Source organism: Antedon bifida, chromosome 2 (genome assembly GCF_963402885.1).
Source record: "Antedon bifida chromosome 2, ecAntBifi1.1, whole genome shotgun sequence".
NCBI lineage: Eukaryota > Metazoa > Echinodermata > Crinoidea > Comatulida > Antedonidae > Antedon > Antedon bifida.
The window spans coordinates 34314314-34341960 of NC_136227.1; the positions used below are offsets into that span (position 1 = coordinate 34314314).

The window sequence follows — 27647 nt, forward strand, 5'->3', positions numbered from 1 at the left end:
ATTAGGACAGCGTTAATAACGTCTACTTTAACACAGTATCAATAATGTTGCTAAATTATGACATTTATGTTCATTTTTTATTGGTATCTGTACATTGTTCGCTTTCATCCACGATCCAACAAAACGTAAAAGAGGGAACACTTGAAAGTCATAATCTTAAATATATAAATTATATAAACACCCCATATTTCTTGCCAAACAATGTAAAATTACTAGACAACCTTATTGAAACTTTAGATAACTTTAAACTACAGTCATTCAGTTTAGTTCTGTACTCAACACCAAAACTGGTTTTACCTCGTTCAATCTAGTCTGTACTGGTATCAAGTTGAGCTATTCTGTACGCAACACCAAAACTGGTTCTGTAAATATTATAAGTCTCTTTTGTCATCTCTTCAGTTTGTTTACTATTTTCTTCGTCTTTTCGTTCGTTGTGAAGAACAACCAATCGATACATAAGTAGAGCAATGACCATTACATTCTTACAGGTGAAGAAGATACTGGTGTAACTAACAACACCAAAAAAAATCAACAACATCATCCGAATAATAAGAAAGGGACCATCTTGTAAGACAAGTGTTACCATAATGGCCCAAAAGTCCGACTCCAAACATTTGAGAAACTCCCCGATGTCTTCCTCTTCTTTTTCTTCAATATCTGGCGTTTCTCTTCCGTTGTTATTAAGCAACGAAGATGTTTTCACAATATCTTTTATTGCCATCGAAGCAAATTTTGGAAATCGTTTGAAAAGCGACCTCTTTAGTTTACGCTTTTCGGCGAGCTCCTCGGCATTATTCAAACCGTAGTTATCCATCGCGAGACGAGATTTACGTGCTTTCGTTACGGTCACCGCGAGGGTAAATTGAATTAGACTCCACGACCAGACAAAGAGCACGACACAAATCAGGCTTATATTGTCACGTACATTAGGTTCTTTCAGAACGTCCATGAACTCTATGATATCAGCGGCTGTACCAATATAGACTAACAGGAGCTGGGATAGTTGATCTCGTGTGACCTCACCCTTAGGTAGTATCCAGCGTCCGAGTATAAGAACCAATAACAAAAGCTGCTCTGTTATTATCAACCACAGGTCGTCGCTCGGCTCTGTCTCGGAATTCTGTGAATTACAAAAACGTCACGTTACTGTCACTTTTCTAAAATAAACCTCCATCTCTTTATTAAGAGGACACTTTCGGGACCCAACAAAATAATAGATGTGTCCCCTGAATAGGGGTTGGTCATAATGTAAACATGTATTTCCAATCATTCATGAAAAAATGTCCTCATTAGCTTGGTTCCCACTAGCGACGCAACGTAACGCAATCTACGCAACGTAAGAAAATGCCCTTCCAAACACTGTGCTTGCCCCCGCTTGCGTGAAATCAAACCTACGATGTTTGCAGCACTATTGCGTCGTCGTTTTCCACTTGTGATTACGCAATACAGCACTTTACGTCGATACGTCGCTGAGTTACGTTGCGTTCTAGTGGGAACCACGCTTTAAATAGGTTGTCCCTTGAATAGGGGTGTCCCAAAAGGAAGGGCTGTACTTGTATAGCTTGGTTCCCACTAGAACGTAACGCAAGGACGTAAACGCAACGCAAGCGTTTTAACCAATGACAAGCGACGTTATAGGCAGTTAGCAATCACAAGCGAATAAGCCATCGCTTGTGATTGGTCAATTCACTTGCGTTGCGTTACGTCCTTGTGTTGCGTCGCTAGTGGGAACCAAGCTTATCCAAGAAATTAAATTCCATGTTGGAGTGACGTAATATGTTGTGCATAATATGCCTGTTTGCGGTACACCACGTATGTTAGTTCTTAAAAGAACTGTTGAGTTTTTCGTCGTTTCGATCAATATGCTGTGATCGTCCTCAGGAGTGAGAATCGTATAATATGCCTCATACAAAAGCAGTAAAACGAGTGGCAAATTGTGGCGGGGTTTTTATTATAGGAATATAATTTGAATAATACTTTTTTTTTGTCTTTTATGGGCTTCGTCCCACTTTTATTTCAGTTTACAGTACAAATTATTTCAATATATACAAGGCATATAGTATGTATATTCTCTTGTATTATTAAAATTAAAAACAAAGGTCATGTTCTCAATTTTTCTTGTCACATGCAAGTGACGCGTACATATTTGTGATTATTGTTAAAATAATACTTTCATGTATAAAATAACAATGCCCATATGTTTGAATGCTTTGTAACTTTACCTTATCTGCATTAAGTCGTCGCTTCAAAATATCGAGTTCCAATACCCAAACGACTGGTACCATACAACACAAGTAGAATAACACACTGGGGCAAAACCTGTAATCAATAATGTGATAGCGGGCGCTATAAAATTTACATCAAAGAATAGAAGGCGCTTTCACATAAACATCTTCGTTTGTTCGGCAGATAATTGGAATTACCGAAAAATTAAAAAAAAAAATCCGCGATGTATCGAGAGATTGGGAGGGCTGAAAAGTGTGGGCCTAACTCATAACAAATTGGATTATTCATATTCCCAATCAAACAATATCTGATTAAAAACCAGAGAATTTATTTGTATCTTTGTATTTCAATAAACCTAGTAATAATCAACTCACCATTTCCATTCGTTACCATCTCGTTTCACTATGGTATAAGCCGTTTCAAAGCCTAGCGCCACCAACGACAAGCATATAGCCCAGTATGTTAAGTCATCCAGAGCATCAACTACATGATAGACCGACACCAGGGCATGTACGGAAAACATACTTCGTGTTGTCACCGCTTTTATTATTGAAATTCCCCCCATTGTATATCACGAACCTGTTAAAACAATAGTGAAATGAAGTTAATGTTAGTTAACAAAGTAAATAATGTCGTTGACATTACGACGATGTTAATTAATCTAACAAACTGAGCTACATTAAAAACTACTACCGCAATTACAAACTAATCTCTGATAACTCCATCGGCGCAGTGTCAACCTAATTTAACATTTTCTTAGCTAAAGCCTACCTGTGTTTATATCAAATTGAAGGGTTGCTTTACTTTAGACGCATAAGAGACATGAGTCTAGTCTCTAGTAGGCCTAGCTTGAGTCTTCGTAGAAGTTGCGTCGCTTTGCTCAGCAACAACACTCAACAGTGCCCATTCATCCGTATCATCTAGCTTGGTCACGCCTCGATGCATTTACAAAATACCGAATCACTGACCAGAATTTAAATTTTATCAAATAAGGATCATGCTGCTTTATTATGGTCTTACGTCATCGTTGTCAATTTTTTCTGAGTTACTGTTTTCTATAACTTGTACTTGTGTTTAAGCATATTATTAGGAGTATATTTAAACACTGAAATTAAGAACAAAAGATTTTCCTTTTCAATCGTTTTTTTTCTATCAGTTCCGTCAATCAACTCCTTTTAGGACAAATATGCTGCGTCGTTACGTCACCTGAGTGTCATACATTTCACAATGTGTTCTGAATTTAATAATGAAGCCAGATATACAAAATTGACAACAAAATTACCCCTTTTGCATATTAAATAAAGAAGAAAAATAAATAAAATACTGTTTACTAGGCGTAATTCTTTATTTCATTCTATACAGAAGTTCGTTACAGGGAAATTACCTTAAATTTAATGTTTGCTTCAAAAACAATAACTGAAAACAACCAAAATATTGGGGAAATTAAACTTCTTAAAAACATTATAACCATATTATGCAATACTAGGGTAAAGGGTAATATTTAAATTCCAATGACGTTGTCGGTTTCTTTGATCAATCATGTATCTACTTATATGCTGTTGATGATATTATGAAACTATCTTATTTATTGTTTGATAATAATTGATATAAGATTTTCTTTAGGTGAGAATTCATTCGGAGTTGTGACAAACAATTCCTTGAATTAAAAGCTTTTCAATCATGCCATAAGTCGACGCATCAGATCTGACGTCATTGTTACAATGACATTCATTACTTGTTATTTTGGTAATAACATTTTAATGAAAACATAGAGATACATTACTGTATGCTATTCAGACTGTTATATCCATATTCATTAGTAGGATAAGAAAGAAACAAATGACTTGCGGTAGAGTGTGGTAAAAACTTTCAACTTTCCATATTTGCAAACCAGAAACGAGTACACGCATGCGTACGACTTGTAGAGATTTGGGGCAAATTCACGCCGCATACGTATCTGCGTCACAAAACGAGTGAAATTCAATCCGACAATCGAAAATCGGTATAACGCCCGGTATAGATGTCACGATACACAGATTGTGTGACGTAGTACACGAATCTTACCCATACGTATATGGATACTGAGTTTGCCCAAACTGTCTACAAATCTTTTCACATTCGTTCGACATCAATATATTACTTTGAGTTAATCTAATAACCGGGGATCCTACTGGTTCTGTCAACATACTATTATTCATTTACCGTCAAACAAAATACCTTCGTCACTACGATATTGCTTTACACCAGACATGTACTAATTAAATATCTAACTTAATTAAATGTTTTATTATTACTGGCATTATTAAAAATACTCTTAACAAAAAAAATCGCAGAATATAAAAAAATAGTTTAGCTATATCTGTACAGTTTGTATTCATTCAGTTCTGCATCTTTCATAAGGGTGGTACCCATCGTTAATTAAAATTTAAAAAAATTAAATAAGAATACAATTTCATTGAAAATCAAATAAAAGTAAAGCATTGTCCAGTTTAACTGTGTGTGCATACGTGTACAGTTAGTGTGTTTCACACCCTTTAGTCAGTGTGTTTTACCTCGTGTGAATACAACTTTAGACAAGGTACGTCTGAATAGAAGGTTATCAATAGCATTGTGTATTTGCGTAATGGAGTGATCTCAACCGAATCGCTACAATTGTAACAAATGATAATACATGTTCTATTAAAATAAAAGATAAAACAGATTTTTTCGGATATACCCCCTGGATCGAAACAATCAAAAAGACGATAACATTACAATAACAATTTACCAACTTATGGACAAAAACGAAAAACTGATTGAATCACATGTACTTTCAAAAGGTTACCATGGAGCAAAGGTTTATAAACATAAACATATTATTGGAAACACGATATACATTTAGAAATATAGATCGTCCAAGTAACCACATTTATAAAAATAGAAATACTAATACTATGGAAATTACAGTAATTTATATAGATATGTTTATACTTTGTTTACGTTTTGTAAGGGACTGTTTATAATTGTTTCTTTAGCAACTGCTAATGATTTAAAAATAAATAGAAATGACATTTTGTCAAATTGTGTATAGATATCTTTATTGTTCAAACGATTTGTTCTTTCAGTAACTTTCTAGCAACTTTAGCTTTTCTTCACGTTCCATTTTAAGTATTTCATTGCGTTCGTGGTGTAATGCGGCTAGTCTATACACTTGTAAGGATAACATAAGAGCGTTCTTGAACGAATAGAAAACGTTAGTTCGGCTATACACACGGAAATGACAGATGAGAACTAAACGAAGAATAAGGAATGGAACATCTTGTAAACACAGAGTAACAACAATGCCCCATACCTCTGATTCCAAACACTGGCACTTTGGCTCGTTGTCTTCAATCTCAATATCTTTCAGTCTTTGTGGGATTATCAATCCAGGGATTGCTTCTAAGTTCATATTAGGATCAATGTGAACATTGCTCTTACTATAGCAGCAGCATGTCCTTTCATTGATAACCAATTGTCTTTGTTTTTTACCCCTTTTTTCTTCTTCTTCGATACTATCAATGGCGTCTTGCGCCTCTCTTGTCATTGTAACTACAAACACAAATTGTAGTAGACTCCATGTCCAGAGACTTAACACGGCGTAGATTAACTGTTCGTTAAATTTAACTGGGTCTTCTTTGTAAGTTTCAAGGAACTCGATGATGTCTGCAGCTAGGCCTATGTACACAAGAAGTAACTGGGATAGCTTGTCGCGAGATAGTGCACCAGCGGGTAGTATCCAGCGACCAACAATCAGCACAAATGGGAGAAACTGTTCAACAGCTAAAACCAATTGTGTTCGTTCGGCCTGTAAGTCTTCTGTCTCCTAGGAAAAACAAAGATGTTTCAACATTGATTATTATACCTTACTTGTTCATAACAAAAGTAAAACTGTACAAAGATATCTTTTTATTAATTGCTACTACTTGATTTCTTCTGGACGGCGAGATAATCATTTGGTAGATCTATACTATCTTTCATTAAAATAAAATGTGGGCATTTTTAGGTACGCACGAGTTACAAAATTTCCGCTAACGCTAATGCAATCCGCTGCGGATTTCATACAAAAACACGTGTGTGATCCAAAAACGTAACTGAGCAACGTTTTCTTCGGCCACCTGACCGAATCTAGTCTCAGTGTGAACGTATCTTTAGTATCCTAATCACGTGCTCTTAGTAAGAAAAAAAATCTTTGTTATTGATATTGGTGCTTTTAAATTACGATAACAAGTTGTCATTACCTGTTTCAGTTGGTTATAGAATGATATCGAACTGTTCGGATTGAATTTAAACTCCATGTTCTTTGTAATGTAATCAGCCTTTCTTTGGTCAAGCAGCTCAGCCTCCATGATCCACACAGATGGTACTACAGACATCAGGTAGAAAAATACACTTGGGCACACCCTTCACAGAAATAGAAATGATTACTCAGTATAATACATAGGTACTACAGACATCAGGTTGAAAAATACACTTGGGCACACCCTACACAGAAATAGAATGATCACTCAGTATAATACATAGGTACTACAGACATCAGGTAGAAAAATACACTTGGGCACACCCTACACAGAAATAGAATGATCACTCAGTATAATACATAGGTACTACAGACATCAGGTTGAAAAATACACTTGGGCACACCCTACACAGAAATAGAATGATCACTTAGTATAATACATAGGTACTACAGACATCAGGTAGAAAAATACACTTGGGCACACCCTACACAGAAATAGAATGATCACTCAGTATAATACATATAAGGTACTACATACATCAGGTAGAAAAATACACTTGGGCACATCCTACACAGAAATAGAATGATCACTCAGTATAATACATATAAGGTACTACAGACATCAGGTAGAAAAATACACTTGGGCACACCCTACACAGAAATAGAATGATCACTCAGTATAATACATAGGTACTACAGACATCAGGTAGAAAAATACACTTGGGCACATCCTACACAGAAATAGAATGATCACTCAGTATAATACATAGGTACTACAGACATCAGGTAGAAAAATACACTTGGGCACACCCTACACAGAAATAGAATGATCACTCAGTATAATACATAGGTACTACAGACATCAGGTAGAAAAATACACTTGGGCACACCCTACACAGAAATAGAATGATCACTCAGTATAATACATAGGTACTACAGACATCAGGTAGAAAAATACACTTGGGCACACCCTACACAGAAATAGAATGATCACTCAGTATAATACATAGGTACTACAGACATCAGGTAGAAAAATACACTTGGGCACACCCTACACAGAAATAGAATGATCACTCAGTATAATACATAGGTACTACAGACATCAGGTAGAAAAATACACTTGGGCACATCCTACACAGAAATAGAATGATCACTCAGTATAATACATAGGTACTACAGACATCAGGTAGAAAAATACACTTGGGCACACCCTACACAAAAATAGAATGATCACTTAGTATAATACATAGGTACTACAGACATCAGGTAGAAAAATACACTTGGGCACACCCTACACAGAAATAGAATGATCACTCAGTATAATACATAGGTACTACAGACATCAGGTAGAAAAATACACTTGGGCACACCCTACACAGAAATAGAATGATCACTCAGTATAATACATAGGTACTACAGACATCAGGTAGAAAAATACACTTGGGCACATCCTACACAGAAATAGAATGATCACTCAGTATAATACATAGGTACTACAGACATCAGGTAGAAAAATACACTTGGGCACACCCTACACAAAAATAGAATGATCACTCAGTATAATACATATAAGGTACTACAGACATCAGGTAGAAAAATACACTTGGGCACACCCTACACAGAAATAGAATGATCACTCAGTATAATACATAGGTACTACAGACATCAGGTAGAAAAATACACTTGGGCACATCCTACACAAAAATAGAATGATCACTTAGTATAATACATAGGTACTACAGACATCAGGTAGAAAAATACACTTGGGCACATCCTACACAAAAATAGAATGATCACTCAGTATAATACATATAAGGTACTACAGACATTAGGTAGAAAAATACACTTGGGCACACCCTACACAGAAATAGAATGATCACTCAGTATAATACATAGGTACTACAGACATCAGGTAGAAAAATACACTTGGGCACACCCTACACAGAAATAGAATGATCACTCAGTATAATACATATAAGGTACTACATACATCAGGTAGAAAAATACACTTGGGCACACCCTTCACAGAAATAGAATGATCACTCAGTATAATACATAGGTACTACAGACATCAGGTAGAAAAATACACTTGGGCACACCCTACACAGAAATAGAATGATCACTTAGTATAATACATAGGTACTACAGACATCAGGTAGAAAAATACACTTGGGCACACCCTACACAGAAATAGAATGATCACTCAGTATAATACATAGGTACTACAGACATCAGGTAGAAAAATACACTTGGGCACACCCTACACAGAAATAGAATGATCACTCAGTATAATACATAGGTACTACAGACATCAGGTAGAAAAATACACTTGGGCACATCCTACACAAAAATAGAATGATCACTCAGTATAATACATAGGTACTACAGACATTAGGTTGAAAAATACACTTGGGCACATCCTACACAGAAATAGAATGATCACTCAGTATAATACATATAAGGTACTACAGACATCAGGTAGAAAAATACACTTGGGCACACCCTACACAGAAATAGAATGATCACTCAGTATAATACATATAAGGTACTACAGACATCAGGTAGAAAAATACACTTGGGCACATCCTACACAGAAATAGAATGATCACTCAGTATAATACATATAAGGTACTACAGACATCAGGTAGAAAAATACACTTGGGCACACCCTACACAGAAATAGAATGATCACTCAGTATAATACATAGGTACTACAGACATTAGGTAGAAAAATAAACTTGGGCACACCCTACACAAAAATAGAATGATCACTTAGTATAATACATATAAGGTACTACAGACATCAGGTAGAAAAATACACTTGGGCACACCCTACACAGAAATAGAATGATCACTCAGTATAATACATAGGTACTACAGACATCAGGTAGAAAAATACACTTGGGCACACCCTACACAGAAATAGAATGATCACTCAGTATAATACATAGGTACTACAGACATCAGGTAGAAAAATACACTTGGGCACACCCTACACAAAAATAGAATGATCACTCAGTATAATACATAGGCTACCAAAGATACAGGGACCAAACCAACCAAAGAGGTTTATAGATGTATTGTCCCCAAAAATATGAAAAATGAAGGTTAATAAAATCAGACTATAAATAGGCCATTTTGCAGTTTTAATCAAGTTATTCACTTCTGTAAAAAAATATTATTTCACTTATAAAACATTTAATTTTAACCAAAAACCATGGTCTGACAGATAATTGAAGTATTTTTTGCTTTAAATTACATTTTTTCAGATAATTTTTGTTTCTATCTAAGTGAATAACTATTATGTGACGTTAAAATGGCATATCAAAAAAATATATATATATATATTTTTGACAGGGACAATATATCTTTAATAATTGGTTTAATGAGGAAGTTTTATTTGTTTATATCCTGGTCAAAATACATGTTTTAATCTTTTATCTGAAGTTTTTTTCAATAAAAATAAATATTAAAATGTTTATTTTTGTTGAAGTTTTAACATTTTATACCATTTCTAGTGCATGCTTTTAGTCTTGTTTTTGTTTAACGTTTTTCTTGTATGTTGGTGTTGAAATTGATTTTGATCAAACGAATGAACGACGAATACTTACTTGATTAATAATTTGACAATAAAGTTATATTGTTCTTGTATATTACATGGGAATACAACCCATCTAGCAATTAAAAGTTCTTTAATGAAATTAAATTTCTGTTGAAATGTGTCTCAGCTCTTATTAATATTTCACATGTCATGTTTGCTTTATTTATTATCACTATATTTTTATTTTGCAATATCAAGAAATATCAAAATAATTCATGCATTTTCAAGAATTTTTTTCTGTTCGTGGAAAAAATAGATGGAAAATAAAAACCAATCTACCTGAATGATTTTAATTAACCTCAGAAATATCATCAAATTAATGATTGCATCTTTCATGAATTTGTTCTGTTCGTGGAAAAAATAGATGGAAAATAAAAACCACCAAGCTACCTGAATGCTTGTAACTAACATCAGAAATATCAAAATAATGCATGCATCTTTCATGAATTTTGTTCTGTTCGTGGAAAAAATTATTGGAAAATAAAAACCACCAAGCTACCTGCAATTCTTGTAATTAAACTCAGAAATATCAAAATAATTCATGCATTTTCGTGAATTTTGTTCTGTTCGTGGAAAATATAGATGGAAAATAAAAACCAGCAAGCTACCTACAATTCTTGTAATTAACCTCAGAAATATCAAAATAATGCATGCATTTTCAAGAATTTTGTTCTGTTCGTGGAAAGTTATAGATGGAAAATAAAAACCACCAAGCTACCTGAATGCTTGTAGGCCTAATTATCCTAAGAAATATCAAAATAATTCATGCATTTTCAAGAATTTTGTTCTGTTCGTGGAAAAAATAGATGGAAAATAAAAACAAGCTACCTGCAATGATCGTAATTAACATAAGAAATATCAAAATAGTGAATGCATCTTTCATGAATTTTGTTCTGTTCGTGGAAAAATAGATGGAAAAAAATACCTGTAAAGATTGTAATTACCGTCAGAAATAAATTTCGTAAAGCAATTAACTGTAATTCCAAGATACTAATTATTAAGGTTACTTATCCGTGGTATTAATAATAATTGAAATATCTAGTAGAAATTACGTTGCTAAGTGATAGCACTTTGTATAAACAAAGTGTGGTCGTATTGTTATTAGATTTTAATGAAAACATTTTCTTGTTACTAACAGTCTATTGTGAACGCTGATTAATGCACTCATTTATGTTCTTCTAACCGACAATGTGAACGCTAATTATATTAATGCACTTGTTCATTGGGTAACAATATTTCAATGTTCGCTATGAATGCAATGTTGGCAGAAAATGAACATGTAGTCGGATGAAAGGTTGTTGTGGAATGAAATAGTAAAAGATGGTACGTGTGGAAAGAGAGGAAAAATTGGTGAAATGAGTTATACTACGCAAGTATCTCAAAAACTTGCCTTTCCCGAGCTCGTTCCACTAGGATGCAACGCAATGACGTGAGCGCAACGCAAGCAAGTTTACCAATCACAAGCGATGGATTATTAGTGGGAATATGAGCTTTAAATCTCTGTCTACACTATTAAACTAGTTTGACAAAAAGTGTGATGTGCCCAAATATGGTAGTGATATGCCCAAATATGGTAGTAATATGACGTCATCATGTCCATATATGGGCACATCACATTTGTTTGTTACATAAAGATTGATAGTGTAGACAGAGCTTAAGGGGTTTCTCTTTTGGTTTCCAGGCGCGCCTGTAATAATTTTTTTTTTAATACAACAACATTTATTCAATATTCAATATTTTACAAAGTTTATGGGTTAAGATACACAGAAGCCAAAGTGGCTTGTCTTTGTAGTCCTAAGCATAAACATAAAACATATTATACGGACGCATTACATTAACAAAAAATGACAGTTTGAGACAGAAAAAGAAAAAAAAAACAAAAAAAAAAAAAAAAACACAAACACAACAAAGTGATATTAAGCTAAATGTTTACAACCCCAATTTTGCAGTAGCAATAGTAGCTAGCAATATGTTTCAAATATCATCTTTTTAATATTGTACTTTAGCATAGGGAGTGAGCTCTCATATTCCTTCTAATTATGACGCTAATTTAATGATGATTTGTATTTCATTCAACACGACAGTAATTATGCGAACATTATGAAACTGACGCCAATGTATACCTGGAGCTGGGAGAGCAAATCAATAATGTTTGTTCTGTGTTAAGTGTCATAATGAATACATAAATACTTGATATTGTTCACTTTAAATTCTCATTACTCGAATCCAAATAAACATTTTAAGGTGGCCTACAAAGACTAAAGCTCTGTCTACTATCAAATTCTATGTGACAAAAAAATGTGATGTGCCCATATATGGACATGATGATGTCATATTTCTATCATATTTGGGCACATCACAATTTGTTGTCAAACTAGTTTGACGATATAATAATGTAGATAGAGCTTTAGAGTGGTTTTAGGTTCACAGACAACCATCATGTTAGAACTAGTCCGTCCAATGGCACCGACAACATTTGAAAGCACGCAGTAGTATTGTAAACGGGTAGTTTAAGTTACAGATAGGCGGCCTACATTTTTACATAGTTTTATAAACCGATGAATTGACACTTTTTCTTAGTTTGGTTCCACGTGTTTTTGTTATCTTTCATTACATTGTAATTAGTGCAATACAATAATAATATTGCTCTACTTTAGTCTAATGTCGAATCCAATAACGAATCAGTCTGATACAAATTGTATTTTAATGAATACATTGTTAATCACAGTTGATAATCGAACTGATAAATAGGAAGATAGTTCAACACACTGTGTGACGTTCAAATCTTTGTACGCACGCGGAAGAGCAAGAATACTAAATAACTTGTGATATTTTCCTTATTAAAGATGTATTGTCCCCCAAAATCATGAAAAATAAAGATTTTTAAAATCGGACTTTGAATATGCCATTTTGCAGTTTTAATGAAGTTGTTCACTTCCATAAGAAAAAAACGAGGAAAAAAATTATTTCACCTATAAAAAGACAAAATAAACAGTTAAATTACCCAAAAACTCATTGTCTTCCAGACAATTTGACCATTTTTTTGCTTTAAATTACATTTTTCTCAGGTAAATAAATTTTTTTCAGACCCAATTTTTTGTGAGAGTGAATAACTATTATGTGACATTAAAATAACATATTCAACAAAAAAATTAAAAAAAATGTTTTTTTAGGGGGACAATATATCTTTAAAATACAATAAATGTCTACAATCATAAATAAAAAATAGTAAATTCAAACAGAACAATTAGACTATGCTTATTTTATTGCCTTTGATTTTTTTCTGTCATAAATGGAACAGTTTTTTTCTCTATTGTCTAAGTATTATACCTCCATGGATGAAGCATCCGTCCGGCCGTACGACTGACGATGGATCAACATAATTCATCGCGTCGTGATTGGCCAAATTACTTTCGTTGTGCGTTTGCGCTGCGTCCTTACGTTGCGTCTCTAGTGGTAACCAATTGTACTTCCACGTTTAAGAATATTCTGTTATGACTTTAAACTGCTTTTATGAGTTATCGGGTGTTTTTATTACCATCTTTATATTTTCTAGAATATTTAAAAACATCGTTATTATTCTCAATCAATAATAACTATACGGTACTGAACATAAAACGTGCGGTATTATGTGTTTCTTGTCAATTAAAATTTCCGAATCAATTGACTTTCTCAGATGTTATAGTCATAAATGAAATAAATTTAAATATTATGACTACAGCAATTGCAAAACAAACTCATATAATCTATCCAAAAAAAAAAGATAAAATTAATGACAAGCTATAGGAGTTAATTTTTTACATTTTATTGCAAACTAGACTGTTAATTAGGGAGATGAACAGTTATTTTAACTTAAATTATTTATCTATTTCTTATTGTTCTGCTTATGTATCGATACTTTTGTTCAGTTTATATATTTTAGAAACATTTGAGGATTTAATACATTGAGGTGTGAGGTGGGCGGTTGAGGAGGATTAATACTAATACAGTATTAAAGTGCTTGTAGGCTTATACTGTAAAAAAATATTGATTAATAAACGATACTAACGGTAAGATATTAGTTACGATTGTTTAATATTGGTGGTTCTACCACCTATCCGTACAATTGACTTTTGAGTGTCCACTCAGAGGTCAATATGTGGACGTATCGATTTAGTACTCGACTTGAAGCGTTTGTATCGGTCATTACTCTGGCAGATATATTACTAAGTGTTATTCACGGTGGACATATTAAGATCAAAGAAATAAATATAGGTCGGTGCTCTGATTTCATAGATTTTGCCATTTCCCAAAATTCTTGCCTTCTTAAACATAAGTCCACAACACTATTACACCTTAGTTAAAACATGGAGAAACATTTCTTCATGGTTTGGGGTTACTATTGTAACTACAGTGGGAAGAGCATGGAACTATAAAACTTGCTTTAGCATTTCTAGCTTCACGGAGTGAGATAACGCTTGCGTTGCGTCATAGTCGAACCAGGCTCAGCAGAAGAAGCAAGATTCTGAGAGATATTTGAGTAGTAAAACTCAGTTTTACAGAAACAGTTTTTTTCTTTACCGATTTTCCTCTCTTCCCCACCCTTATTTTACTATTTCACACTGCTACTCTTCTACATTAATTCCACAACAACATTCGACCCGACTATAAGAGACTAAATAAGGGAGTCAGTTTCTCTCTGTAAAAGAATAACTAAATAGAATAATAATACACAACCAAATACAGTAGAGCTAGCAAAACAGAGTTGGAGGAGCAGAGTCTTCACATATGAAGTTGGCTCCAAATACGAAGAAGAAGAAGAAGACTATTTGTAAATTAAAAATAATTTCTTACCATTTCAATTCTTTGCCCTTTCTTTTATTAATCGTGATGGTTGACTCTATCAAGAGAGGGGCAACTGCCAGGGCAAGCGTCCAGTACCTCGTGTCCGCCGTCACAATTGTTACGATGTAGATAGCAAACAGGCTATGCAGGGTGAAGATAACTCTTGTTAGAATGGCTTTATAGTACGACATTATTGTTCAGAATAAATCACAACGAGATATCGTTCACATTTCGCTACGTAAAATGAATATAGGCCTACATTATTGTACAATAGCTTTTTATCAACTCATCTGCAAACTAGGGTAGGCATCAATAACAAGTCAGAATCGCTTTCACGTTTTCTTTTTCTCTTTTTTTTACGTTTTCCAGTTTAGTGCCGATAAGAAAAGTTATGGGTTAGTTCTCAAATTAGGTTACAAGAACATAAACGAACGTAAAAATAAATACGCAAATTATATTACAAGTATAGCCTTGAAAATGCGGTTTAACTGTTGCTATCTGGGGAAGGTTTCCTCTCTCACGAGAATCAACACAATACCAAGCATGTGTTATAATTCAGATTTGATTTTGGACTTTCTGCAACACTGTCGGCTTGAACTTCTTCATTCATGGGAAACTTCAATTTTACTCCGCTCCCAATACCATTACTGACAAAATGTTCCAACACAATCTAGACTTCCAATACCTTGTCGAAGTTTACTGTGATTTTCAAATCTAAAATAACACAACGTTGTTTTACTTTCCCGCACCAATTGTAACTATCAGTTGTTACTAGTCCTTCCAAACAATCAAGGGGATTCAACATCAATTTTACTCCGCTCCCAACATCAGTATACTAAATGAATGTTCCAATACAATCTACAGACTAGGCCCCCGGCACGTATTTGAGGTAAATTACTGCGATTTCCACACCTTTTCAAATACTAGATTTCAAATGCGTTCAAACTATTATTCTTTCAGTTTCACTATCAAATCTAGCTATATTGTCAGTTCCAAACAAATTACTGGCTTTCGACATCAATTTTAAATTTACTGTACCTTCCAAAATTGTTCCTTCAAACACATAGAAACTCCTTTCAACAGCTCTTTCAGCGCCATTCATACCTCACACACAATTTTTACCGATTCTATTACTGTTTTATTACTAAGCCTTTGGTTCTGGGAATATACCAGCGAGTTAGCCATGTGTTTCATAGACTTTGTATTCAATTCAATCAGGCTTACAGTGCAAGTCAAAACCTGTATTGTTTTCGTTGACAACCAATACGCATGCGCATTAGGGTTTTTTTCAATTTACTGTAGTATGTGTATAGCTTTGCTGTCGCCTGCTGTTGTCAATTATAGAGAAATTTGGATGTTAAGATATTCTTAGTCTTTGTTTAAAACTGATAATGAGCGAATGTAAGGGTTTTTAAATAAATAGTATCCAAATGAATTTATAAAAACAAACAGGTTTTAGGCATTATAATATATATTTATTCAATGTTTGACATATCAACTTAACTGCTGGTAACCGAATTTTATATTTTCAGTTAGGGGGAAATGGCAAAATCAGCAATGTGGTCATCTTACAAGAGTTGTCAAAACAATACAGATTATCTGATAAAACTCCTAGAAAGTAGGAAGCCTTTTGCCATTTTCCATTGACTGTTTTAAGCTTCTTGCCACTGTTTAAAGATGAATACATAAAATGCGGCCCTTTCTCCACGGTATTTTTGTTTTGTTTAGCCTTTTGATTACTGTATACTATATATATTAGAATTGAAATATAGATGGAAGATTGATATGTCAAACCTAATCGGCTATTCACATCGTATGGGAATTATTCTTGACATTTATAAATCTGATCTTCTTCATTCCTTTTAAATCGTGATAAAAGTCATAAACAAAACAGATTTAAATGGGGTTAAAAAGTGAAGCTATTGTATTGTCAGTCACCAAACCATTGTTCAATATAGGATAATAGTAACGTGTGTTATATACAAGGAATTAAAGTTTCTGTTAATGTATTGTGTTCGTTACAATACGATTACCTCCTGCATAGGTTTTGACTGATACCACGCAAAACACGAAAATAACAAAGTTGGACGGAGGTTACCGCTTCCCTTACCGTCCGGTCATACGTAAAGTTTTTTATGTGCTCAATAATTTAAGTGATTGGGTCAAAGTTGGACACTGGGATCCGTTTAGCTTAATTCACACCATTCACAGACGACCTTACCCCCTACATTGATTGTTTTCACAAGGGGCGAGATTTAACTTTAATGACCTCTAAAAATGCCGAAAGTGCTTTAAATTTCAATAATACAACCGAACATGATGACATGTTAAAAATATTGCTAACACCAACAGTAAATTAGCATTCGTTTTAAGCTTTGTCTACACTATAGAAATGTAAGTGGCAAAACAATGTGATGTGCCCATATATGGACACGATGACGTCATATTACTACCATATTTGTGCACATCAAACTAGTTTGATAGTGTAGACAGAGCTTTAAGCCTTTCTACACTATCAAACATTATGTGACAAAAACATTTGATGTGCCCATATATGGACATGACGATGTCATATCACTACCATATTTTGGGCACATCACTACCATATTTGGGCACATCACACGTTTTTTGTCAAACTAGTTTGATAGTGTAGACAGGGCTTTAAGCCTTGCCTACACTATCAAACTTTATCTAACAAAAACATTTGATGTCCTCATATATGGACATGATGATGTCATATCACTACCATATTTGGGGATATCATTACCATATTTGGGTACATCACACGTTTTTTTGTCAAACTAGTTTCATAGTGTAGAGAGAGTTTTAGAGAGGAGGAGGAGCGCGCGTGAACCAAGGATGTTCTATTTCCTGCTGCTACCACACCACAAGACCATAATTCATGATCAATACGTACACCACAAGTAGACATTCATTTCATTGAATTGATTATTAAGTGATGACATTATTTGTTCATTCTTAGCAAAACGGTCTCGCATTTCAAATCTAATCGATGATAATATTTCGTTCGAAATTTTACCGTTAATTGAAAGAAAGACTCGATTCGAACTGTTTACAAAGTAACAGAGTTGCGTGCAATCGACAACGCAAAATATCGGGTCTAAATTAAATAGTTTAGTAACATGAACCGAGAATAAATATTAATGAATAATTGAATTTGTTTGCTGAAAACGATCAATCATTTAAATAGGAATCTGTCTATATTGTGCGTTAATTGCACGGAACGCAATAAATATAACCTATATATACCAATGACCTGGTTGCCGAGATTCTTAACCAATAGAGAGACATTTCCGGTTAGCTGTCTATTATATTGATTATAGTAAACAAAATACTCATTCGGGAGATTTAGATTTACTACGAACTATGACCTATAACCATTGCGTGGACCTATCTGCTAAAACTCGAGAATCTCGAGTGAGAAGGCATGTCCCGATATCCCTGCAATTGCACAATAAATTAACATGACGTACGTAACTAGTAGTACCTAGGTTTCCAAAAATCCGAAAGTACATTTTCAAAGAAATCGGTCGCGTTTTTTGTTTTTTTTTTAGCATGCAGATGAGAGAATTATATCGTGGATGGATGCAAGGAAGGGCGTGGTACTAGAAGACGGCATGAGAATAAAAAACACATCATTGAAGTCTTTTTTCCATCTCGAGATGTGGCTCTACGGGCGAGGGGTCTAGCTAATTACGTTGTGCCACTTTTAAATGAATTAAAACTGACAAACTGAATTTTATACGCGTGTTCTCTGCTAAAGTTTGCTTTCTGACAACGGTTTGTTTACTAAACAGAAACCTGAAAACAAAAAGCAATTCCCAACAATGCGGCGCATTTTACCACAATCGATTGACGAACAATATAATGTTTTTTTCTTATAAATAAATTCTATTTTATTTTCTGGTATAATTTACATATTATATATAATATAACCTATTGAACATGCATTGTCTGTAAGCATGCCATCTGAAATGATCAACTTAAACATGGCGGATTCAAAACAGGTATAAAAATGAAATATGTATAAATAATGACACTACAAATATATTTTTTTAAAGATGATCTTTGACAATATCAAGTTGTATCCGCCAAGTGTGGATAACCAATTGATACTAATGAAGAACATTCCAGTCGGTATCATGCCTAGCATCAATAAACCTCCTGCAGTATCGTGTCTGCTGACTGGAACAGGACCATACCATAGCACATAGCTTCTAAATATTAACTTAAATTTAACCATCTATATAATCTGTCACTATACTACAGTATCACATATGGGATGAAAGTTGCTGTCAGGAGACACGATACTGCAACATTTTTATTGTCAATACACGATACATGTATTGGGTGAATTAATTTAATAAATTCTGCTAAAAGTTGATAGGATTAAAAAAAATCCAAGAAGGAACATGTGTTGTTTGCCATCAAACATCTTTCACAAACTCTTATTTTACTTTACTTTTTTTTCTTCTTCTTTTTACTTTGTTATGTACAATACATATATTGCTATTCTATAACTTTTATGGGCCTCAGTATCTTACAAGTATTACAAGATGCTATATAGAGATACATATCTCTATGGTTATATTAAATCCAATTTTCATTTGAAATCATGCAGACTGCATAAAAGCACAGAATAAAATAATATTTTTCTTTAAATCAAATGAGTACACCAACTTGTTCCGCCTTTTTACTGATTTTTTTACGCTCTTCTTTCAAAACTTCAAGTTCTCTCGGGCTTCTTCCAACCTTTTCCTGAAAATAACGAAGAATAAAATGTTTAATAATAATAATATAATATTAAAAATAATTATTCAAATTTATTTACAAGAGAGAATATTTTATCATATTGTTTAAAATAAAAATTTCTGACCTAAAGCTCTGTCTACACTATGAAACTAGTTTGACAAAAAAAGTGTGATGTGCCCAAATATGGTATTGGTATGACATGATCATGTCTATGTATGGGCACATCACATTTTGTTGTCACATAAAGTTTGATAGTGTAAACAGAGCTTTAGATCAGAAATGGAATATCCATAACATACTTTAATTTTGCCACCAACTGTATCTAAAAGCGTTGAAAACAAGAAATCAGCGTTCTTTATAATGAACTGACGCTCTTCAACAAACTTCTCATTAGTTACAGCGCCCTCAAGCAATTGCACATGGTTCGAGAAGACATCTTTAACTATATCGATTAAATCAGGAAAAATCTAAAAACAAATAAAATAACATTTCAGATAAAGTTTAGATAAAATGAATGTTATTAAGTGTGTTTTTTAAAATAAATAAATAATAATTTACTTTTTAATAAAAAGACAAAAAAACGTACATAGGTACCTTGTCAAAATTATTATATTGCAGTAATTACATTTATTTACTCTTTTTGTTTTATTTAGCAATTATTTTTTAGGGAAATCATACACACTGCTTATTGCAGTGACTTAATCATAAACCTCTACATTAAGACAAACTGAAAACATTATATAACTTAGTAAAAGATGTAGTTACTGCAGTAACTGCAGTAGAATCATTTTGTCATGATCCTTAGAAAATGGTTAAAAACAACATATTAAAATATATTTACCTCCGGAGTGTACAGCTTCATAACGTCATTTATAAACGCAAGTAAAAGTTTAGTAAAGGCCACCATACTGGATGAAAGATCAATAAAACAACCGTTCACCACAAAATTAGGGAACATCAGTATCCCACAATTCACCATTTCTTGTACAAGAACATTAGCAGACGATGGGTTACGAAGGTTCAGTTGGTACCACTTTTCTTCCTGTAATTATCGTTATTTTTAATCACAATATGTTGATAATAAGTCTTAACATATAAATATAGTTGCCATATATTTTTTTGTACTAGGGCATGCTAGGCTAGTAGTGGTGTTCGTTTTTCACTAGCTAATCATGTTACAAAGGAAGACCATTGGCTAGCCCTGATTGGTGGACATGCTAGGCTAGTAGTGTTCAATTTGATTGGTGCTACTCACAATGTTACGATGGCGTGCAGCTTCAATAAGTTGATCTTTGTTGTAATACATAGCATCGCGTATACCCTTCACCAACAGGCTATTCAAGGCAAATGACAGATCAAGACCAATTGCAGATAACTAATGAGACAAAGAGAAAACAGTGAATGTAAAAAACAATAACTTTATCAAAATACTTGGAAGCCTGTGGCCATATTCACCAATCACATTTTGAGACATTTCCCTTAAATATTAAGCATTTCACTCAATAAATTTTCCCTTTTTCCCTTAAATTGTATTCACTTAGATAGGAGATTTTTAAAATTTAATGGTAAGTGCTTCCCTTAGCCCAAGAGTGAATGGTGAATACGGCCACTGGTACACGACCAATTTTAAATTTTTACACATTAAAGTAATTTTATTCAGATTTTTCACGAAACATACTCACTTTAGAGCAGTACGTACGAGCAATCGTAACGCACTCAGCCACGACAGATAAGTTTGTTTGCTTAGAAAGAGCTTGACGTGAAAAATGATTCACATAACCCTTCAACTCCGCATTGGCCCAAACAACAAACGCTGTCAAATACAAGAATATCATTTTAATAACATAAATAGTGAATAAAAAAACTACTTTCAAGCTAGTTTTCACTTATGCCTATAATTAGTTCATAAAACTATATTTATCTAATTATAAACAAAAATATATTATAGATAATATAAGATATATTGTCCCCCCAAAAATTGGATCACCAAAAAAATCATTTACCTGAAAAAATGTAAATTAAAGCAAAAATAGTCAAATTGTCTGTAAGGCAATGGGTTTTTGGTTAAATTTAACTGTTTATTTTGTCTTTTTATAAGTGAAATCATTATTTTTGTTTGATTTTTTAAATTGAATAACTTCATTAAAACTGTCAAATGGCCTATTCAACGTTTGATTTTATAAATCTTTATTTTTCATGATTTTGGAGGATAATACTTAAAAATAATAATGCAAACTTACAAAAAAAATTGTAAATTACCTGAAAAACAACCAGGATGATTAGCGAACGCTTTTCTAAACTCTTTTCCCGTTTCAAACATGTGAGTAAAAAACACATTGCAAAGTTTGGTGATGTAGACAGTAGTAGCGCCCTCTATCCTGAGTTGTCGAATTGATTGTTTAATGGCCTCGCTGCGGTTCTTTAAAAACAAGTCACAAGCCTACAAAAATAACATGTATGTGTTTAAACAATCTTTAAAAACAACTCCAAAATTGGTTCAATGAATGATTTAAGAATACCATACCTTAATTGCTCTTCCAAGCCGAATCAATTCACGAACAGGCCTCCTAGTAACTTGTGGTCCACCACGTAATGATCGATCCGGCGACACAGAAAGCTCACGTATTAAAACATCCGTTAACAGTTCAATCCGATGATCAACTCTTGCCCTTAATAAAGAAAACCATTAACTTAGTTAATCAATGTATGTTGAATTTACTGTGCTGTAGTAAGCTTGTTTAAACCATTTAATCTAATTAACTTACTATAGTTAACTTAGTTTGTTAACTTAGTTTCTTAGTTTGTTAACTTAGTTTCTTAGTTTGTTAACTTAGTTCGTTAACTTACTGTAGTTTGTTAACTTAGTTTGCTAACTTTCTATAATTTGTTAAGTAGGTTTGTTAACTTAGTTTGTTAATTTGTTACCTTACTGTAGTTTGTTAACTTAGTTTGTTAACTTACTATAGTTTGTTAACTTAGTTTGTTAACTTACTGTAGTTTGTTAACTTAGTTTGTTAACTTACTGTAGTTTGTTAACTTAGTTTGCTAACTTTCTATAATTTGTTAATTTACTTTGTTAGCTTAGTTTGTTAATTTGTTACCTTACCGTAGTTTGTTAACTTAGTTTGTTAATTTGTTAACTTACCGTAGTTTGTTAACTTAGTTAGTTAACTTAGTTTGTTAACTTAGTTTGTTATATCAATTACCAATATATTTGATACAATATTCTGAATTGTTACATGCATTTTTTTATTTGTTAATTTGTAATATTTACCTCATGTCTTTGAGAGCAGGGCAGGCTGGTACTTCTTTCAAGTAGTCATTTGCTGTCAAAAAGATAGGAAATAATATAAATAAATAATATCTGTATTCTTGCATAAATTAACTACATAAACAGTCTGCTATCTGTGAATAGTACTTCATATTATTCTTAATAATCAGAGACTGATGATGTAAGAGAAATGTTTTGAAACAGTCTGTTGTGTGCAATAAAATGTGGATGTGATGTGCCCAAATAATATGGTAGTGATATGCTTAAATATGGTAGCGATATGACATCAAATATGGGCACATTTTTTTTTCTCATAAGTTTGATAGTGTGGACAGAGCTTTACTTTTGATAATAAGATCAACAGCATCTTCAAAGTTCCTCTGTGCAATACACATATCAAGGTCTTCTGGCAGCTCAGTCAGCCAATCAACTTTCAGCAAATTACTCTCCATGACATCAGCAGCTTCTTCTTGGAAAAAAGCTGAAAAGAAAAAAAATAAATTTCATTGAATAATAATAATATAGTAATGTTTATATAATAATTTAGTATATCAAAACTTTTTGTGAAAAAAAAATGTGATGTGCCCATATATGGACATTGTGTCATATAACTACCATATTTAAGCATATCGCTACCATATTTGGGCACATCACACTTTGACAGAGACACATTTTTGCAATATGTGATTGTGAATGTGTGAAATACCGTAAGAATTTCTTACGATTATTATCTTCATCTTCATCTAAATCTTGTTCAACTTCGACATCGTCAGTTGGCGTCACTTCTTTAGGGATGATGCTCGCACGACTTGATTGGTGTAAAAGTTCTCGTTTTCTCGTGTCTGACGCGGCCTTAGCTTTCTTTGCATCTTCCAACGATGTCAACCATTCTTTCTAGGTTTCAGATTGATAATAAAAACAATTAAATAAATAACTACATTTTCAGTGAGTTGTTAAATTTTCTAATTAACAGTTTATTTTGTCTTTGGAAGTGAATAACCACAGTAGCTTGGTGGTTAACATGCTTGCCTTACAATCCCAAGGTCCAGGGTTCAATCCTGACCTAGTGCCAGGGTTGAAACTCACAACTCTTTCAACTCCACTCCCTAAGCCTCAAATGAGATTGAAATAGTTTATCCATCCTGTAATTGGCAAATTTGTGCTCGCTGTTGGATGCGTATGAAATGTCCTATTTAAATTTGCTTCCTATGTTTTTAGGGAATATACGTTAACGGCATCATTGTGAATGGCGTACCTTAGTTTTGGGTCCATTAGCTTGGAACATTCTCTGATCAGGAAACATTAAGATTCTAAAAGCATTCTTGACAGCTAAGAAAAAAAGAATAAAATATGAATAATCTACCATATTTGAAAATAAACGAACACTCATTTATACACAATATACGCACATTGAAATGTATCTTAAGCTCTGTCTACACTATCAAACTAGTTTTACCAAAAAAAAGTGTGATGTGTCCAAATATTGTAGTGATATACCCAAGTAGTGATATGACATCATCATGTCCATATATCAGCACATCACATTTTTTTGTCACATAAAGTTTGACAGTGTAGACAGAGCTTACTTACGGCCTACATCTCTGACATTAACTACAGCTAGGCTGTCCAATTCATACAAAGTCTGGAATTTGAAGCGTACAGGCCCTCGCCTAGTAGACAAAAATTAAATTATCGTTATTATATAATAATTATTATCACTTATTATACTGAATTTGAATTAAGCCAATGAAATAATCATATACAGTAGCAATTTAAAAACAATTTTTTAAGAGAAATAAATGTGAAATGGCTCTAGATTAAAAGAAAATAAATAATTGTAAAATTGATCTGACCTGTTGGGTTGAAAGGTCGTGACCAGCAGACTATCATTCAACAGAAACACATGAACTTTGTGAATTTCTTGAAATGAATCTGGTTCCAGTTCTGTAAGATCCGTATCATAGATGATGTAACGGCCAGGTACTTCAGTAACTCGCTACAGAATGATAAATAACTTTTAAAAATGGTTGACAGTAAATACTAAATTTTTATGATTTAGATTCTGTTCAAATCTACTGCTATATATAATGTCTATATAAAATCATTATGTTATTAGTACAAATCCTTCTTTAGAACTGGGTCCAGGACAAAATAATAAAATGATCGTATCGGAAAATTTAAAGTGATGTGAATTTTGCACCAAAAGATACTCTGCCTATGTTTAGTAGGCATGTTGCTATTTATGCTACCACTGTACTTAAGTATTATAGCCACTTACAGAGCAGCCTTCCACCTTATCCAGCAGCGATGCAATCGACTTCTTTGGCTCTTCTTTCACAGCGGTATCTTTGGTGTCAACGACCTCATCTAAAATGTTAAAAGTCATATATTACTGTGATGTATTATTTCTTTATACTGGGTGACCTCTTCAGTCAAAGATTGATCACCCAGAGGGCCCAGATATGATGTTTTAAAAGATGTACTAGGTTCTTTAAAGTGCACATGAACTAGATGTGTACACTGGACCTACGGTTTATAGTCCTTATCCAAGAAGACTTGTTCTACCACCAGAACCATGGAGCAAGTGAGCCTCGAACTCTTGACGATGCTATGGCTACGTAATTACGGTTCAGCTCAGCTGCTCACTCGGTGTAGTAAAGATATCTGCAAGAGTTAAATACTCACTTATGCTACAAATCTTTTTATTAATCGGAATAGATTATGTGTTCTTGCTCACCTTGGGCTGAGAATGACATTTCTAACATTAGGTCCATGATTCCTTTTTGTTCTGTTAATATATGACTCAGCTGATACATTTCACTTTCCAAGTCTAAAGTTAAAATGTAAGGATGTGCTTGTTTCTGTATATAAATCTATTTTTTTCATAATTTCAAAATTTGTTTATATTTATTCTGGACTACAAATAGATCTTTATTATTAAAGAATTTATGATTCAATTTAAGATTCGTGTTCATGGCTATTTGCCAGAAATTAGAGTAGATAAACATGGGCAGCCATTAGGGCCAAAACTTTCCTTATTTTGGCACTAATGGCTGCCCATAGTTGAAACCTTGTTATTAATGTTATTTTTAAATCAAACACGATCCGACAATTTTTTTCAAGGATACACGATATTTCTTTCGCAGTTTCGATAAATTGTGCATAATTTTTGTAGACATTCTTCTTGAGTGCGAGATTTGTTTCTTCACTGAGGTTTCTGACCTTTAACCTATGTTCTAAAAGGTCATGATATGTGTCACCACTAGATGATATTTCTTGAACAACTGGAATAAAAAAATATAAATATTTTAATTAACAAAAAACATAGGCCTATACTTATTTAGTAGAAATTGTAATGTTATATTATTTTAGATAAATCTCATAGAGTCATACTATTATATTACCATCCTATCTAACAGACTATTTCTAGTATAGTAGTACAGTACTAGGCCTACTGTAATAGACCTGGCTAGGCTAGGTCTCCCTCTCTGAGGGGGAAATCCCTTTTATCGACTATTATTTTATAGCTAACTAGGGCCTAGGGCCTAGTTAGCTAGGCCGGCGCTAGGCTATGCCTAGCCTATTAAGTATTTTAGTAATTATCTAATACTAGACGGGCTTAGCCTATAGCGAGCTAGGCCTAGTCCCTTACTTATTTTATAGTATTTAAAAATAATAATTCATAAATTCGCTTGCATTTAGTTGGATCAAACTGTTGCTGTGCCAATTGTTTTCTTAGGTGTTCTGTGGCAGCCATTTTTCGACAGAGGTGTTTCCTTTTTTTAATGTGTACTTGTGTGTGTTGTGTCTTGTGTTGTTTTGGTATGACCAGTTGAGGGCGTACTTTCCAATAACATCAGAGATTCATCTGTCATGTCATGCACTGATTTTTGCAGGTGGTTGAATCAATAATAATTGTTTTATTTTATGACGTTTAAATAGATGAAAATCTCACTTGTAGGTGGGTATACATCCACTTAATATCTTAAGGTTAAAATTTAAGCACGCTAAGTACAATAGTATTATACGCCTAGCTAGGCTACTACTACTACTACTAATAATACTCTAGGCTAGGCCTAGCTAGTAGTAGTACTAGTAGTAGGCTACCGAGCTAGCCAGCCTATCTATAGACTGACTGAGAGAGCCTAGAGGCCTACCTAGGCCTAGTAGTAGGCCTATGCTAGCTAGGCCTACGTAAGGCATTACTCACTCAGGCCTAGAGGCTAGGTAGGCCTAGCTATGGCTAGTAAGTATAGGCTAGTCCTACTCTCTAGTCTAGTTAGTTAGCCTAGTATATAAAAGTATAATATAGGCGTAGTATAACTTATTATAAGTCAATATTTCAACTATTAATAAAAGTTTTCCTTCCATTCAACTCATAAACATTTATTGTATCATGGTTTTTGTTAAGGATCAAGATGAAGAAAAATAGGGGAGACCATTTGGTAGAAAAGCTTCTAGCCTCAGCCTAGACACAAAAAATAGCCAAGACCAAAACCAAAATAGCTGCGTCCGTGCCTTTATTAAAACTCTTTTTATCATCCTATATAAGTTAACTAACGCTTCTTCTTTATATTTTATTGCATACAACAGTGCATGACGAGCAGTGACCTGAAAGCTAATTTATAAATAAATAAGTAATTGAACCAAATCAAATCCATGATGATCCAATTAAAATTACTGTGAGGAAATTT

At 33.5% G+C, this 27647-nt stretch overlaps 4 protein-coding genes across 6 annotated transcripts in view; 1 reads left to right on the forward strand and 3 right to left on the reverse strand.

The window, feature by feature from the left end:
* The window catches only part of LOC144834825 (kelch-like protein 17), a 107295-nt gene that overhangs the window by 65377 nt on the left and 14271 nt on the right, over nt 1-27647 (forward strand). The gene's annotated exons all lie outside the window — the stretch shown is intronic.
* LOC144836281 (transmembrane protein 26-like) lies at nt 56-3131 on the reverse strand. 2 transcript variants are annotated; one of them, XM_078691538.1, is made up of 4 exons: nt 2998-3131; nt 2601-2805; nt 2223-2319; nt 56-1120 (listed from the first exon to the last, which is right to left on the reverse strand). In XM_078691538.1, the coding sequence occupies exons 2-4, from the start codon at nt 2789-2791 to the stop codon at nt 308-310; spliced, it is 1101 nt and encodes a 366-aa protein (XP_078547664.1). In that variant the 5' UTR covers nt 2792-2805; nt 2998-3131; the 3' UTR covers nt 56-307. The 2 variants fall into 2 exon arrangements, with proteins under 2 accessions (XP_078547664.1, XP_078547663.1); XM_078691537.1 differs by having other exon boundaries at nt 2987-3072.
* LOC144834841 (transmembrane protein 26-like) lies at nt 4490-15095 on the reverse strand. The gene is made up of 3 exons (XM_078689802.1): nt 14919-15095; nt 6486-6648; nt 4490-6070 (listed from the first exon to the last, which is right to left on the reverse strand). The coding sequence occupies exons 2-3, from the start codon at nt 6618-6620 to the stop codon at nt 5327-5329; spliced, it is 879 nt and encodes a 292-aa protein (XP_078545928.1). The 5' UTR covers nt 6621-6648; nt 14919-15095; the 3' UTR covers nt 4490-5326.
* LOC144834821 (exocyst complex component 8-like) lies at nt 18790-26731 on the reverse strand. Of its 2 annotated transcripts, XR_013611011.1 has the most exons (18): nt 26650-26731; nt 26082-26237; nt 25691-25783; nt 25232-25320; nt 24807-24949; nt 24544-24623; nt 24209-24282; nt 23676-23847; nt 23297-23434; nt 22957-23008; nt 22207-22351; nt 21942-22122; nt 21365-21495; nt 20938-21057; nt 20524-20724; nt 19982-20149; nt 19432-19688; nt 18790-19400 (listed from the first exon to the last, which is right to left on the reverse strand). XR_013611011.1 is itself a non-coding variant. In XM_078689776.1 (17 exons), exons 1-17 carry the CDS (start codon nt 26708-26710, stop codon nt 19593-19595), a joined length of 2100 nt encoding a protein of 699 aa, XP_078545902.1. In that variant the 5' UTR covers nt 26711-26731; the 3' UTR covers nt 18790-19592. The 2 variants fall into 2 exon arrangements, 1 of the variants encoding a protein (XP_078545902.1); XM_078689776.1 differs by having other exon boundaries at nt 18790-19688.